General features: G+C 45.9%; 1 protein-coding gene across 2 annotated transcripts; it reads right to left on the reverse strand.

Annotated features, from left to right (window-relative positions):
- Window positions 1-1983: 1983 nt before the first annotated feature.
- On the reverse strand, window positions 1984-14692 carry Znf2 (zinc finger protein 2). 2 transcript variants are annotated; one of them, XM_040746256.1, is made up of 6 exons: window positions 14387-14692; window positions 11977-12128; window positions 7823-7871; window positions 7322-7448; window positions 5808-5921; window positions 1984-5329 (listed from the first exon to the last, which is right to left on the reverse strand). In XM_040746256.1, exons 3-6 carry the CDS (start codon window positions 7853-7855, stop codon window positions 4338-4340), a joined length of 1266 nt encoding a protein of 421 aa, XP_040602190.1. In that variant the 5' UTR covers window positions 7856-7871; window positions 11977-12128; window positions 14387-14692; the 3' UTR covers window positions 1984-4337. The 2 variants fall into 2 exon arrangements, with proteins under 2 accessions (XP_040602190.1, XP_040602191.1); XM_040746257.1 differs by lacking the exon at window positions 14387-14692 and having other exon boundaries at window positions 11977-12199.
- Between the last annotated feature and the right edge of the window lie 55 nt (window positions 14693-14747).

The following is a 14747-nucleotide window of genomic DNA, read 5'->3' on the forward strand; positions in this document are numbered from 1 at the left end:
CCTCCTCTTGGTCAATGGCTAATAAAGGACTCTAATTAGATTTTGTATGCGTGGTAGTCAGCTACTTTCTCACCTGACCTATAGCAATATACCTTCATGAGCTCTGGGATTCTGTAGATTGGTGAATCTTCAGCTAGTGTGTTCTCACTTATCTTCCCACAGGAAACTAGCCGATTTGATAACCAGTTTATATTTACGGAAGAGAAAATTTGATCTACGCATGTATCTGGGAACAAACCACAATGTCAAATGTCCTTTCTTCAGTATAATGCCCAAATCTTATTAGATCTAACACCTCTTAGATTAAAACTCCTTTTTTCTTATCATTTCTCTTCCTGTCTGTGAGCTGAGAACAAAAGTGCTACTTAGGAGTTTCTTGTGTCCTTCTCTTTGCTGGCTGAACCTCAAACTGAAAGACCCCTACCCAGGACCCCCTAGGAAAAGAAAAGCAAGGCCAGGCCGTTGCCTAATGAAAGAAACCCAGACCAGGTGTCTCACCCTCAAAACAGGATGTCTGTGATCACTATAGCAGTCATGGGACCCGGATAATAATTGCTGAAGCGTGCTGGCAACTTTCATATGACAATACTAGAAAACCTAGTCCTTGGCAACTACCCTGGCCCCCAATTGTGTCTGATCACTATAGCAATCATGGGACCCGGATAATAATTACTGAAGCGTGCTGGGAACTTTCATATGACAATACCAGGACACCTAGTCCTTGGCAACTACCCTTGCCCCCAGTTGTGTCTATGATCACCATAGTAGTCATGGGACCAGGATAATAATTGCTGAAGTATGCCTGGGTCTTTCATAAAGTAATACCAGGAAACTTAGTCCGTGGGAACTACCCCCTGCCCCCAAGATGAGCCAATGAAATGCCTGTTACTTATGTAACCATTGAAACTCTATAAATATTGTACTCCCTGAAAGCCCGGTATGCTCTGCACCCGAGTTGCAGTAGCATCCGCAGGCGCCTGTGTACTCAATAAATCACCTCTTGCATTTGCAGCCAGTGGTCTGGCCCCGGTTCTTGGGCAGAGGGTTCGGTTCAGTGCCCGGCGCTTTGATGCCAAGGTTTTTCAAAACAAGTTGTGAGGGTTCATGCAAATCAACATGGCAAACTCATGAGACAGAGTGGGAGTGTTAGCAGTTAGTCCAAAGCTGGGCTTTGGGAAAGACCTCAATAAACCAGGCCTGGCCACTTACTCCCAAAAAATAAACAGAAAAAGTAACGGCAGGAAGGAAAAATACATTCAGTTTTGGTGTGGCCACATGTTGGCAAGTCATATGTAAAACCTGTCTTAGGGTATCAGTGATAGGTAGCTATAGGCTAAAGATTTCACAAAGGAAAAACTAAGGGGTCTGCACAGCTAGTGATCATAGGTTGCAAACTCACTGACTGATAGCCTGGGCTGATGGCAGAGGCTTACAAGCACCAAGGTTGCTGTTGCTGCTGGGAGTGCAGAACAACTTTACAAAAAGAAGCTATGGATTGACCTCCCCACTGTTTTCAGCCACTTTTCCCAAAAGTCCATTAGGATTCTGGATTTGTCCCAATCTCATCTCATCTCACTGATAATGGCAGTGTCTTAAATAAATATGATACTCAATACTCAATTTATTTTGAACAAGGAAAGACTCAGAACTCTCAGAGACCGTCAACGGACATTTGTTTCAATCAATAGTCCCCTTCAGTTTTTACTTGACATTATGAAACATTAGGCATTATCTACAGACAAAGCCTGTGATATTTTCTTCACACTGCTTATAAATGATATAAAATACACACAAAAAATGTATTCCCTGACACTTTTCTGCTTTAAGAAAGATCTAAATGAATTTATGTTTCATAGCATGGGAGAGGACTGTTGGGCAGTTCTGCTTCCTCTTAGTTCCAAGAGAAACCCACTTTGATCAACTGGAATACACAAGCCCTTTTCCAGGCCTTACCTTGCAAAAAGAGGACACAGACTCCCAGAGTTGAGGTTTCCTCATACCTGACATTTAATACAACAAAAATACAGGGCTTCACTTAGGAAATAGATGGCTTTGGGTACTCAGGTGTTGTTTTTATGTAAGTTGTTCTATTTACCAACAAAGATTCAGGAGTCAGATACTGGGACTGGAAACCTGCTAGATCAAAGAAGCAACCAGCTGACCTCTCTTTTTTGCCAGAGACCCAGCAAGAGAGCTTCTTTCAATATCATCCAAAGCCAAAAAGGACCATGAATCTCTAAGTCCCTCCCTACTCCTTCCTGTATGTGTCTCTATCCATCTTACCAGGTCCTCCAAATACTCTATGGCTAATTCTTGTCAACTAGGCACTGCTCTGCCCCCTAATCCAAGGTTAATTTTATTAACACAGTCTCAGGAGTTTCACATTGTGATCAAATATCCTGCAACACCCAGGATCTGAAATTTGGGGATGGGGGAGTGTATTAAGGAAAAATTTAAATATCAGAGATATTTCATTCAATAACTAGTATTTTAGATCTGGAATAATGGGCAGAGAGGGGCCATGTGGAAATATTAAGCTAAATGATGTGCAAAATGTAACTTTGACAGTGGCTTCTAGTGTTACTCAGATATCAAGGTGCCTGCTTGTGTTCCTAGCCTTCAGGTGTGGATTCTGACCCTAGAAGTGATCAGAATGCCACCTAGATGATAAAAATATCCTTTCTCTTCCTTATTTGTGGTGATGTGTGGGTCCCAGGTGGTACAGAATGAATGGACAGACTGCTACATAGGTCTTTGTTTATCTGGAGGCTTCTTTGTTACTGTGTTACAGCTTAGTAAGTGTTTCTTGAGCAATGAAGAAATAGAACTGGGAAGTGACTCCTGGGATGCGATAGGCTGGATTGTAAAAACTCAGAAAGGAGGTGGACCCAAGCAGGTTTTGAATACAGAGACCTTGGTATTAATTTAGATAAACATTTATTGAACACCTAAAGTTTGCAAGGCACGGTGTAAGATTTAGAGATCTTTTAAATCACACCTCTAAGTGCTTACAATCCAGTTCAGACGATAATTCGGGCATATAAATTATGAGACAAAAATTTAAGAGCAAACTATAGTAGAAACACTGGAGGCAGACCCATACCAAAGACCTTGTTTCACCTTGTGTTGTCTAGGGTATGTTAGAAGCACACCGTTGAAGCTTCACATAGCAAAAGGACCTGTTTCACAGCATGAGGACCAGTTGAGTGGAACTGAGAGGCGTGTGATGGTTTGAATGAGACGTGCCCCACAGGCTCATAGATTTATTTGAATGTTTGCTTCTCAGTCGGTAGTGTTTAGAAATGATTAGGGAGTGTGGCTTTGATAGAGCAGCTATGTCACTGGGGGTGGGCTTTGAAGTATCAAATGCCCATGCTAAGATCAGCGTGACTGTCTGACTGACTGTCTGCCTGCCTGTCTGTCTGTCTGTCTGTGTCTCCCCATCTCTTGGCCAGCTGCTTGTGGACCAGATGTAAGCTCTCAGCTACTACTCCAGCACCATGCCTACCTATCTGTTGCCATGCTCCCTGCCATGAAGGTCACAGACACACCCTCTGGAACTGTAAGCAAGCTCCCAATGAAATGCTTTCTTTTGTAAGTTGCCCTGGTCATCGAGTCTTCACAGCAATAGAAAACTAAGACACCTGCCTTCACCTTGTGTCACCCAGAGCATATAACTTAATCTCTGCAAATTTCACTGTGCTCCTCTGTGAGAGTCAGACAGCAGAGGGGCCTGTCTCACAGATTCAGTTAGAGGGTCAGTCAGTCCAGCCCTCCTAAAATTCTCTGCTGAGTGTTTACCCAAAGTAAGTGCTTAGTAAGTGCTACCACTACCACCAGTACTAGGAGGGTTAAACGCTAGGGCACGAGACAACAAGGCCTGTGTTCCAAAAGCTTCAAAAGGACCAAAAACTATAGAAACTTCTGGAGAAAATGGTGTTCGCCCATAACTGTGACATTCCCCTCCTGTGATAGCCTGCAGTTATTTCAAGTGCAGTGATACCGGGCCTACATCCTCAAAGTAACTCTGCAAATTCCCCTTCTAACTTCCATCCCGCCTTCGCTGGCAGTGCTGGGGACCCAACAGCAGGGCCCCGTGCACACTAGGTGGTATTCCCTCGTGAGCGACACCCAGCCTCTGTCCGCCATTTTGAATCTGGAGGCTCATCTTTCAGCTTCTGCACTGCACGCTAGTTCTGTAGCGCAGTAGGCACGCTGTTTACTCAGACACTGCGGAGCAGAGGTGGGACGATGGCAGCCACAGTAGGCAGAACGAGCAAATGCTGGGCTTGCAGGTGACAGGGAGAGCCTCTGTGTAGCTCACGCTTCTCCCCTGGTCACTCTGTCCCTTGTTTGGCGTAACGCCTCTGATGTTGAATAACTGAGGACTTGAAGCTGAACTCTTTTCCACACACACTACACTCAAAGGGTTTCTCCCCTGTATGAACTCTCTGATGCTGGGTGAGCCGGCACCTCTGGCTGAAGGCCTTCCCACACTCGCGGCACTCATACGGCTTGTCTCCAGTGTGTATCTTCTGGTGCTGCGTGAGAGAAGAGCGGTCAAAGAAAGCTTTGCCACACTCGCTGCACTGGTGGTGCGGCTCCCCAGCGTGCGCCCTCTGGTGTCTGTTTAGGGAAGAGACCCCGTAGAACGCTTTCCCACACTCACGGCATGCGTACGGCTTCCTGCCAGTGTGGATCAGCTGGTGACGAGTGAGAATGCTCTTCTGGCTAAAGGCTTTCCCACACTGCTGGCAGGCATAGGGACTCTCCCCGGTGTGAATTCTGTGGTGGCGGGTAAGAGATGAGCGGTCAAAGAAGGCTTTGCCGCACTCACTGCATTTAAAGGGCTTCTCTCCTGTGTGAATCCGCTGATGCACGGTCAGGGACGATCGGTCAAAGAAAGCTTTGCCACACGCACTGCACTCGTACGGGCTCTCTCCTGTGTGGGACATCAGATGTCTGCTGAGGCTGCTCCTGTGACTGAAGGCCTTCCCACACTCAGGACAGTCGTAGGGCTTCTCTCCAGTGTGAGTTCTCTGGTGGCGGATGAGGGACGAATGGTCAAAGAAGGTCTTCCCGCAGTCACTACATTCCTGGTCTTGCTGTTTCGTGAGGGTTTTCTTGGATGGGGTTGTCCTGCACTGCAAGCTTTTGTCCAGGGAAAGGGGTTTCTTGCAAGTCTCTGCTTCAAGACTTTCCTTTGCTGGTTCTGACCCACCTCCTAGTGTTTGAACTTTAGGTTTAGGACATAGAGGACTTTGCCTTCTATGGCTTTCTCCCAGCGTTCCTTCTGAAGCAGCTGGGCTCTCTGGCTGAGTCTCCTGGTCTGCAACAAAGAGAAAAGTGAGATGCACTTTCTTCTCTGGACTAGGAGACAACAGAGGAGAGACACTATGGCAGCACAGCTCACTTCCCAGAATCCTACACTCTGGGAAAGCCGAAGGCTTGGGAATAAAGGAGGGGGCAGGGAGGGAATGTGACAACAGACTTCTCAGAATACAGGAGAGTGGCTCTGCGGGTGGGGCCAACAGCTTAACTAGGGTAGGCTGCAGGGACCTGGGAGACCAATACAAATATAAGAGGTGCACACAGGCAGAGTGACAGTTCTGAGAACAAGATGGTGAACACAGACACATTACACTTCAGTGTGTAGACGGGGGAGCCAGAGACCTGGTGAGTGACAGGGAACAAACACGCACACAGACAACTTGAATTTGAGAAAAGGGTGATCCCTAACATTCCTCCGTACCCAAAGAACACAAACAAACAAAACTCTGCTGCTCATCCCGTTCAAACTTGGTTACCTCCAGAGATGCTCTCTGGCCATTCTTTCTCCTCAGATCCATGAAGACCCTGTGTCCGTGGCTCGTCCCTTTTCTTCAACTGAAGAATCACATCAGGCTGAGGAACGGGAAGCCCTGCTCATGGAGAGAATGTAAAGCAGGTGACTGCTGTGATGAAATACCTAACCATTCCAAAACTCAGTCCTGGTCTCTAAGCCCAGACTCTTCCAGAAACGTACAATACAGACCAAAGACACCTTTGATGGAAGGTCCAAACTGAGGCTCTTCAAAAGGACAAACATCAGGCACCAGGGCAGTGCCCACAAAAGCCACCTCAATTCATAGGCAGCGTACGGAGGCTTTCCATCCAGACACTGGCAGGATAGAGATGAATATTTAAAAAAAAAGATCATCTTGACTGAAAAAGCACAAAGAGGGAACTCAATTTTGTTTGTTTGCTCATATTTAGTATATTGCTTTTATGGAAACAAGTCGGTTGTGTTCACTGTAGTAAAATTAGAGTTATCTTCAGTAAAAAGAAAAACCACCCTTCATGCTTTCTATTAATATTTCTTTCTTTTTCTTCATTTGGATGCTGAAAGACCTTACATGCGATTCTGTTAAAGACTGGATAATGGCGGCTTAGTGGGTGCACCAAGCCTGCTAAATGGTTCACTCCCTACAACCCACACAGTGGGAGCGAGAACAACTCCTCAAGTCGGCCTCTCACCCCCGCATGTGCTGTTACAGTAGTACACGTACGCCTCCCCAAGTGAATAAAGAAACATATTATAAGACTTTAAAAAGCTGGATAGTTAAATTCTACTGACTTGTAGTTCTTTCCAGGTAGTGAATTTAAAATAGTAATTTTATTTAGCGCAGATTTTCTACAATGTTTTAATGGCTATATGATTATACATTGGTTATCTGATAGTACATTGCATGAATAAATAATTTAGCAAATCTCTATCAACAGACATTTTACTATTTTTAATGTTTTGCTCTTAACACACAATAGTATGAGAAATGTCTCCTGGTGTGCTGTATGAACTGGCAATCCTATTGCATTCTTTATATCAATTTCTAGAAGCAATCACATCCATAGCTATATGAACAAAATGAGATCCCACTCCTGGAAATGCCTGAGCTCTAAGCTCCCCATGCATAGGGTTCTGCCTTGGGAGAGAGAGGGGAGACACAGGGGAGACACAGGGGAGACAGAGGAGACAGAAGAGAGACACAGGGGAGACACAGGGGAGACACAGGGGAGACACGGGAGACAGAGGAGACAGAAGAGAGACACAGGGGAGACACAGGGGAGACACAGGGGGGACACAGGGGAGACACAGGGGAGATACAGGGGAGACAGAGGGAGACGCAGGGGAGACGGGGGGGGGGACACAGGGGAGACACAGGTTCTTTTGTCTGTCAGGTGGCTCTGAACTCAGGTGGGGTCAAAGAGGTAATGACCCCGAGCCCATGTGACCCACACTGGTTTGGGACAAGTTCCCACTCCTCACAGGAAGCCTCCTTACCCAGTGAGATGATGCTCTCATAGTTTTCCAGCATCACTGCCTTGTAGAGTGCCCTCTGCACAGGGACCAGATGCCTCCACTCTTCATCTGTGAAAGTCACAGCCACATCTTCAAATGTCACCAATGTCTGAAAACACAACCACACTCCATTACAACCCTTTTCTTTCTTGAGACAGGGTCTAACTCTGAGTGCCTATAGCATTCACCACAAGTTCCAGCCTAACCCAACACTCTTTGGCATATGGGGGCTGACTCTCAGTCCATAACTTGCTGCACCAAAGGGACAATTAGGACGGAACCACTGATTGCAGAATCCTCCATGCAGACCTTTCTGTCAGCTTTTGGGAAGGCCACGGGCTCAGGGTGCTGAAGGTCATCTTACTTTGGAGCCCTTCATTGGCCTAGGGGTGGAGGGTCGTGAAGGAAGATGCTCAGGATAAAGAAAGAAGTGACTACATTGTGTCAATAACAGTATTTCAGAAATAAAAATGTCCACCTCACCTGGCAACTAGTAGGTGGAGATACAGCAGCCATTCCCTCCTACGCTGTCCTGGAAGGGAAGAACAGAGTCCTCGTGAGGAAAAAGTGTGGGAGGAGAGAAGGTATGAGAAAGACCTGGGGTCTTCTGACCCACGTGACAATGCCCCTCCATATACCAGTGAGCAATGTAGCCACCTTCATTCCCAACACCCTATAAAGGTCAAACAAAGCAAGGCCAAGAGCACTCCATGCTCATTCCAGACTTAGAACAAAAGTCACAGATATCGAAACCATGGCAGCGTCTGTTATACCACTATCTCCAGGGCAGAGTTCTGTTCCCAGGAGTCAGAGCACAGTAAGATTCCTATGATATTCACATATTCACATTTAATTTTGCCCTGAATGTTTACTGAGCAAAAACCATAAGCACCCTTAAAAATGACTATATGGATAAGACAAATAAAACCTGTAACCCCTTTAGAGGAGTAGCACTCCATTTACAGTTCTTACTAATGAAGCATCCATCTTTGATACTAACTGTAAGACTCTTCATCTCATTTCTAGAACCACACTGATCATATCAACGCTGGGCAATTAGTGAGTAACCAACTAGGAACTAGTAATTAGTGAGTAACTAACTGGCCTACTAGAGACATCCTGGTTTGCTTTCTCCTGCTCTGATGAAACACGGACCAAAAGCAGCTCAGGGAGGAGAGGCAGGAACTTGGATCAGAAACTAAAGCAGAGACCATGGAGGAACACTGCTTACTGGTTTGCTCAGCTACTTTCTTTCACAGCCCAGGCCTGCTTTCCCAGGGATGGCATTATCCACAGTGGGCTAGGCCCTCTCGTATCAACTGACAATTAAGAAAATGAGCCATACTCCGGATGGAGGCAGTGTATGTATGCCTTTAATCTCAGAACTTGGGAGGCGGGAGGGGGGGGGGACGGGTAAATCTCTGTGACTTTGCAGAGTTTGAGGCCAGCATGGTCTACAGAGTAAGTCCAGGACAGCCAGGGCTACAGAGAGAAACCCTATCTTGAGAAGAAAGAAAGAAAGAAAGAAAGAAAGAAAGAAAGAAAGAAAGAAAGGAAGGAAGAAAGAAAGAAAGGAAGGAAGGAAGGAAGGAAGGAAGGAAGGAAGGAAGAAGGGAGGGAGGGAGGGAGGGAGGGAGGGAGGGAGGGAGGGAGGAAGAAAATGTCCTGCACAAACATGCTTACAGATCGATCTGATGGAGGCAACTCAATTGAGATTCTCTTTCCCAAGTATGTCTAAGTTTGTATCCAGTTGACAAAAACTATGATGGAAATGATCTGGTATGAGAAAATGGCATCCTTCTTAGTGAACATGAACTTTAAAATGTTGCAACAACATGCAGGTGTTTATGAAAAGATATCAGAAGGTACTGCAGTAGCCTCAGGGACCAGGGAGCAGAGTTACTAGGGGCTCACATTACAGGTGAAACACCGGTTCTAGTCAATAAGCAGTGAGCTCCAGTTCCCACACACTGCAGTCTTACTTACCCTGGGATTCCCAGACGACTTATCCTCTCCGACCTCCCTTTGCATAGCTTATCTAAATGCACCTCACCTTCTCACGATAAAGAGTCTAACTAAAGCCTGGTTGGTATGGCAGCGAGTACTTGCAATCTCAGCACTCAAGAAGAAGCCAAGGCAGGAATGATGCAAATACAAGACCAGTCAGGATTACATCCTAAGTTCAAGGCCAGCCTGAGCTACACAGAAAACACCACCTCAATTCTTTCCCCTAAAAAGGGAGTTTAATGAAAGTAAGGAGAGCAAGCATTTAGGGAACACCTGGTGGGGTGGAGAGACAGTATGTATGCTTCTGGGAGGAAGAGGAAAGGTGCATCTGTGGCTTATTGACCACTTTATTGAAGTCAAAGGAATATGTCACTGCTCCTTGTGATTCATTCATCTACTTAGTCAGCATTTATTTAGTAGCAACACCAAGCACCAACCCTGCAATACACTTTCCCTGCCCTCCAGGAGCAAAAGCTATATATAGAGACCAAAGAAACAAAGTAACATTTACTATAGGTTGGTACTATAAAGACAATTACAGGGCGAACTGTCAGGGCTTTGAAGTGGCTCCCCCAGCCCAGGGAGGAAGGACTGAGGGAGAAATGCTGCAGCTTTCTTGGCACAACTGGGATACGTGGTTTTGATGTGAGGAAGGAGCAACATTACAGACATGGAAAAACTTGAGTAGAAATAAGAGGCAGACCCTTATCACATGAAGGATTACTACTGAAATGAGGTAAGTCTTAGTTGTGAGCAATGCTGGAGAAAAGATGAGCCTGGAGAAAGCAGCAGAGGTCAAACTACATCAAAGGGAGCTTGGGGAGTGGTGTCTGAGCATGGTCATGTCCTCATTAGATATGTACATCGAAGGAGCTTGGGGAGTGGTGTCTGAGCATGGTCATGTCCTCTTTAGAAACATACTTTACAAAGATCATTGTGACGAATACAAGGACTTTCAAACACAGACACTCTCAGATGGGCCAGTTCTAGGAATTTATTCTAGAAATGTGAGAGAATAGTTACAGAGCTTGTAATTAACCATGACCAACACATCATCTTTATTGAAGGTTGTCTGCCAGCCAACTTCTTAAGCGCATTACACATATCATCCCATTTAATCTTTAAGCAATGCAACTAAAGTCTGAACTCTATTAAGCATCTACAACAGGAAACTTGATTAAATAATTTATTGCCTAGAGGCTAGACACACAATGGAGTGCTATTAAACATCACCCTAACCAGTATTGCTGGCACTTGCTTTCATGAGGCTCTTGCTAAGTGCTTTTAATAAGGATAATTTAATTTCATCCTCATACATCAATAAAAGAGGTACTATAGGACTTTCAGGCTCTGTAAAAGGCTCAGGTTGAATGCTTTTAACATACTTTCATCATGCCGGGCGTTGGTGGCGCACACCTTTAATCCCAGCACTCGGGAGGCAGAGGCAGGTGGATCTCTGTGAGTTCGAGGCCAGCCTGGTCTACGAGTTCCAGGACAGCTTCCAAGACAATACAGAGAAACCCTGTCTCGAAAAACCAAAAAAAAAAAAAATACTTTCATCAAAAGATAGCCACAAAGTTGAGCAGATCTTTAGACTAAAACAGAAAATCCTGCAACACATCCCAACATTTTGGGAAGCTTGATATGCATGACTGAAGTTACATGGGAAATAGAAGTATGGTGACCTGCAATGCCAACACTTGGCAGGCTGAGGCTTGAGGACTCCCGGCTTATCACCAGGGTAAGCTATTAAAAAAAAAAAAGGCCATATCTCTAATGCAATAAATGTAAGAACAAAACAAAACTAGGGAATAGATCACTGGCAAACCGCAAACAACTTCAATAGAGTTAATAGTCAACTGGCCATCACTTGGACTTCCAGACATATGATGGCTGCCAGTGGTTGGTCCTAAGTTGGGATAATTCGACTTTATGATGGTCAGAATGTTACCTCTAGAATTGTTCCTTCAAATTTGGTTTGTGTTTATATCATTTAAGACCACACAGTACCCTGCTTGGTGAGTCTTACCCTGATACTCTGGGTCTTGTCTGGCCTCGGTATAGTTTCTTCACCCTTATTTCCCATTATTCCTTGACAGTGAACTCTAGTCAAAATCATCTCAAATCTGTCTAATGCCATTTGCCATTTCCTTTGGGGGTTTTCTTCACCTCAAATCCGGCCTCCTCCACGAATACCCTAAACTCATGCCAGGGTATTCCCGCGTAGGCTGGAGAAGAGGAACGAAAGACCCAACGAGAGACGTTGATCCTGGGGGACTGGGTGAGAGTGGAGTGGACACCCCTAGATTCAGGGTCGGTACCACCTACATTCATGAAGCACCCATTATGGAAAGAAGGAACTAGAAGAAGACGGGGGAAGACCGGGACTTCCAACTTGAAAATACAGGATTCTGACACACAGTGGGCGTACCCCAACAAGGACACAGGTAGCCGTGTCTTTGCCCTAAGTAATCTACGCACACTGGGCAGGACGACTCTCCGTCCGCGGCTCTCACGAAAGCTAGCTCCACTAGGTCACGCCCACGAATCCACCCCAAGTCCCCAGGGTTCCCTTCTCTCCGCTGCTGCGTTCACTCTGCATCTCGAAGACCTAGACCCGCAGCCCTCACCTTCCAAAAGAGTGCTGGGAACCTGCGAACGCCGCACCGCCTCGGGCCGGGAAGGCAGTGCGCCTGCGCAATGGTCTTCCGCCTGTGGGCTCCAATCAATGTGGGGGTCTTCGCACGGACTCCATTTCCCAGAAGTCTCGACAGCCGGCGCGCTTTAAATGACGTATAAAAACAAAGCTGCATAAGTTTGCACCCCAGATCCGTGTGCTGAAGCAGATGAGACCAGGGTGTGTGTGTGTGTGTGTGTGTGTGTGTGTGTGTGTGTGTGTGTGTGTGTGTGTGTGTGTGTGTGTGTGTGTGTGTGTGTGTGTGTGTGTGTGTGTGTGTGTGTGTGTGTGTGTGTGTGTGTGTGTGTGTGTGTGTGTGTGTGTGTGTGTGTGTGTGTGTGTGTGTGTGCACGCTCCTAAACCTGGAGGCCAGCTGTCCGGTGAAGGCGGATCGGAACAGTGCAGCTGGGAGGAGGGCCCTAAGACAGCACAAATCCGGTTTCTGGTTTGCCAGCGTGCCTGTCTTTTCTAAAAGCCAGGGTTCTCAGTTCTTAGTCACCTTTCATTGGACTATTCCAGATGCATGACAGCAACATACCTGTCTATTTTGGTCAGACCCTGGACTGGGTGGCACCTTGGGGATTTACACTCAACTCTGTAACCATAATCCTGTATGAGGATGACCTCCTTTCGACTGCTTCAGACACCAGTCAAACAACAGGCTGTACAGACTTTAAACTTTGTAGCTCAAAAAGGATGAAAAGTTTCTAGGGACTCAACTTGTGAGGCAAAAAACAAACAAACAAACCTCGATTACTGAATCTTCATTTGACCCCAGGGTATCTGTATTTACTTCCTCTCTAAAATAAGAGACATGGTCTTTCTTCAGCCATCGGCCTTGGTGGTGGAGTGAAGGGCCCGAGCTAATGGGCTCAGCTCGTTAAATAACTTTAATAAAAGACTCTTTGCTTTTGCATCGAAAAAAATAAAATAGGAGACATGTTAGGGCTTTTCTGGAACAGTGTACTGCAAAATATGGATTGCAGCATTTAAAGAAATAACCAGGCCAGTCTGTGAGAAACTAAATGAGGGTCCCAAATCCATACCTCTTGTAATCGAGGGACTAAGGAACAATCTTTTGATAGGCTTAAGAAATCCCTAGCACTGGGGCTTCTCAAGAGGGACAGGCTCTTTTAACTGCACATTACCAAAAAGCAGGGTCAGTAACAGTCACCATTTGGCCATTGGATGGTCACAGGTGGTCCATAGCATACCTATGTGAACGACTGAACTCTGAAACCAAGATGACCCCAGTACCTCCAGGAACTGACAATGACTCTTTGATCTCCCACCACTATCTGTACACCCCCCTCCCTCCCTAAAAACTTGATCTCTTTGGCTATTAAGTAGACTCCAATATCAGTCTTTCTTAAGTAGAACACAGACTTGGTAAAGAACCTAATCCTTCTATTGAGTAAATACATACCTTCCTTGTGTTACATGCTCATGCTGCTATCTGGAAGGAAAGAGGTTTGCTGAACTCCAAGAGCAGTTCCACCAAATATTAACCACAAGTTTTGTCTCTCATGGATGTCATTAAAAACATGAACAGTGTCACCATGTCTGCTACAGGGGACACCAAAGGGAAAACTCAGGTGTCAGTGGAGGGAATAGATTAGGTGACTAGACTGCCAGGGTCACAGCCCTAGTGGCCTTATTTTTGTTGACAACTTTCCCCTCTCTCTGTTTGATGGATACCTTGTAAACCTCAATCTGGCCCCAAGGCAGTGGAGAAAGCAACTGGGAAAGAGTTCCTCTGTGGTCCTGAAGGATGACTGCATACTGAAATCCTCAACTATGTCCTCCGAGTATTCTATGGAGGCTTGAAAAGTAGCCCCATGATTCTGTGGTCAGACGAGGTGAGGAGAAACACACAATCACCTGTTCTTAGGAAAGGGACTTATTCAATTGTTCCTGAGTTCCTGGGGGGCTGCATGGTATGTGCTTCAGAAAAATCTTTTTTTGTAACCACGCACAGACATGGCCACTTCCTTAAGACAGGTTTGGATGATGTAGTTCACTGAGCTCCCCACCTGCCAAGTCTTCAGTTGCATATGGGTCTACCCTCAGTGAGTGAGCTGAAGCCTCTCCAGTCCACGATGAAAAGGCTTGAGAAGTAGCCAGGGCACTCTCACAAGCAATTGTCCCCATTTTGGACTCTCCCAGAATCTCCAGTGTTTCAATCATGACCAAGATATTAGGTAGCAAATACAGTTTGTCTGACAAACACTGCCCTCGGGAAAGGTAGAAGGCTTAAAGGATACCCTGAGGAAGCTAATGAAGAAAATCCGGTGTCAACTTTCTATTGCCGTGACAAAACACCACGACCAGGACAAATTAGAAATAGTTTATTGAAGGCTTACCTTTTCGGAGGAGTCCAGGACCATCATATGTGACTCATTTGGGCAAGTAGGGATAGTGTAGAGCCATGATCAGGTGAGGTAAAAACCGTGGCCTGGGGCTGGGCGTGCGTGTGTGAACAATTTCTACCATGAATACACGAGTGCATCTGAAACCAAAATGAACGTACTGTTCAATAAACTTTGGGCCTTTACTGAAGTTGGGTACAAATTTCCTAAGCTTTGTTTCCTTCACTCGCCTCTCTAGGTCTTTCCAGATGTTCCCAGCCTGTCTACTGGCTCAACAGAACGCGGTTTTCCAGGACACGCCAGCCATTGGTTGGACCTGACAGATTTGGCTATTACTTGTGATAGGAGTCAGAGC

The sequence above is a fragment of the Mesocricetus auratus genome, unplaced genomic scaffold (genome assembly GCF_017639785.1).
Source record: "Mesocricetus auratus isolate SY011 unplaced genomic scaffold, BCM_Maur_2.0 Super-Scaffold_100004, whole genome shotgun sequence".
Taxonomy (NCBI): domain Eukaryota; kingdom Metazoa; phylum Chordata; class Mammalia; order Rodentia; family Cricetidae; genus Mesocricetus; species Mesocricetus auratus.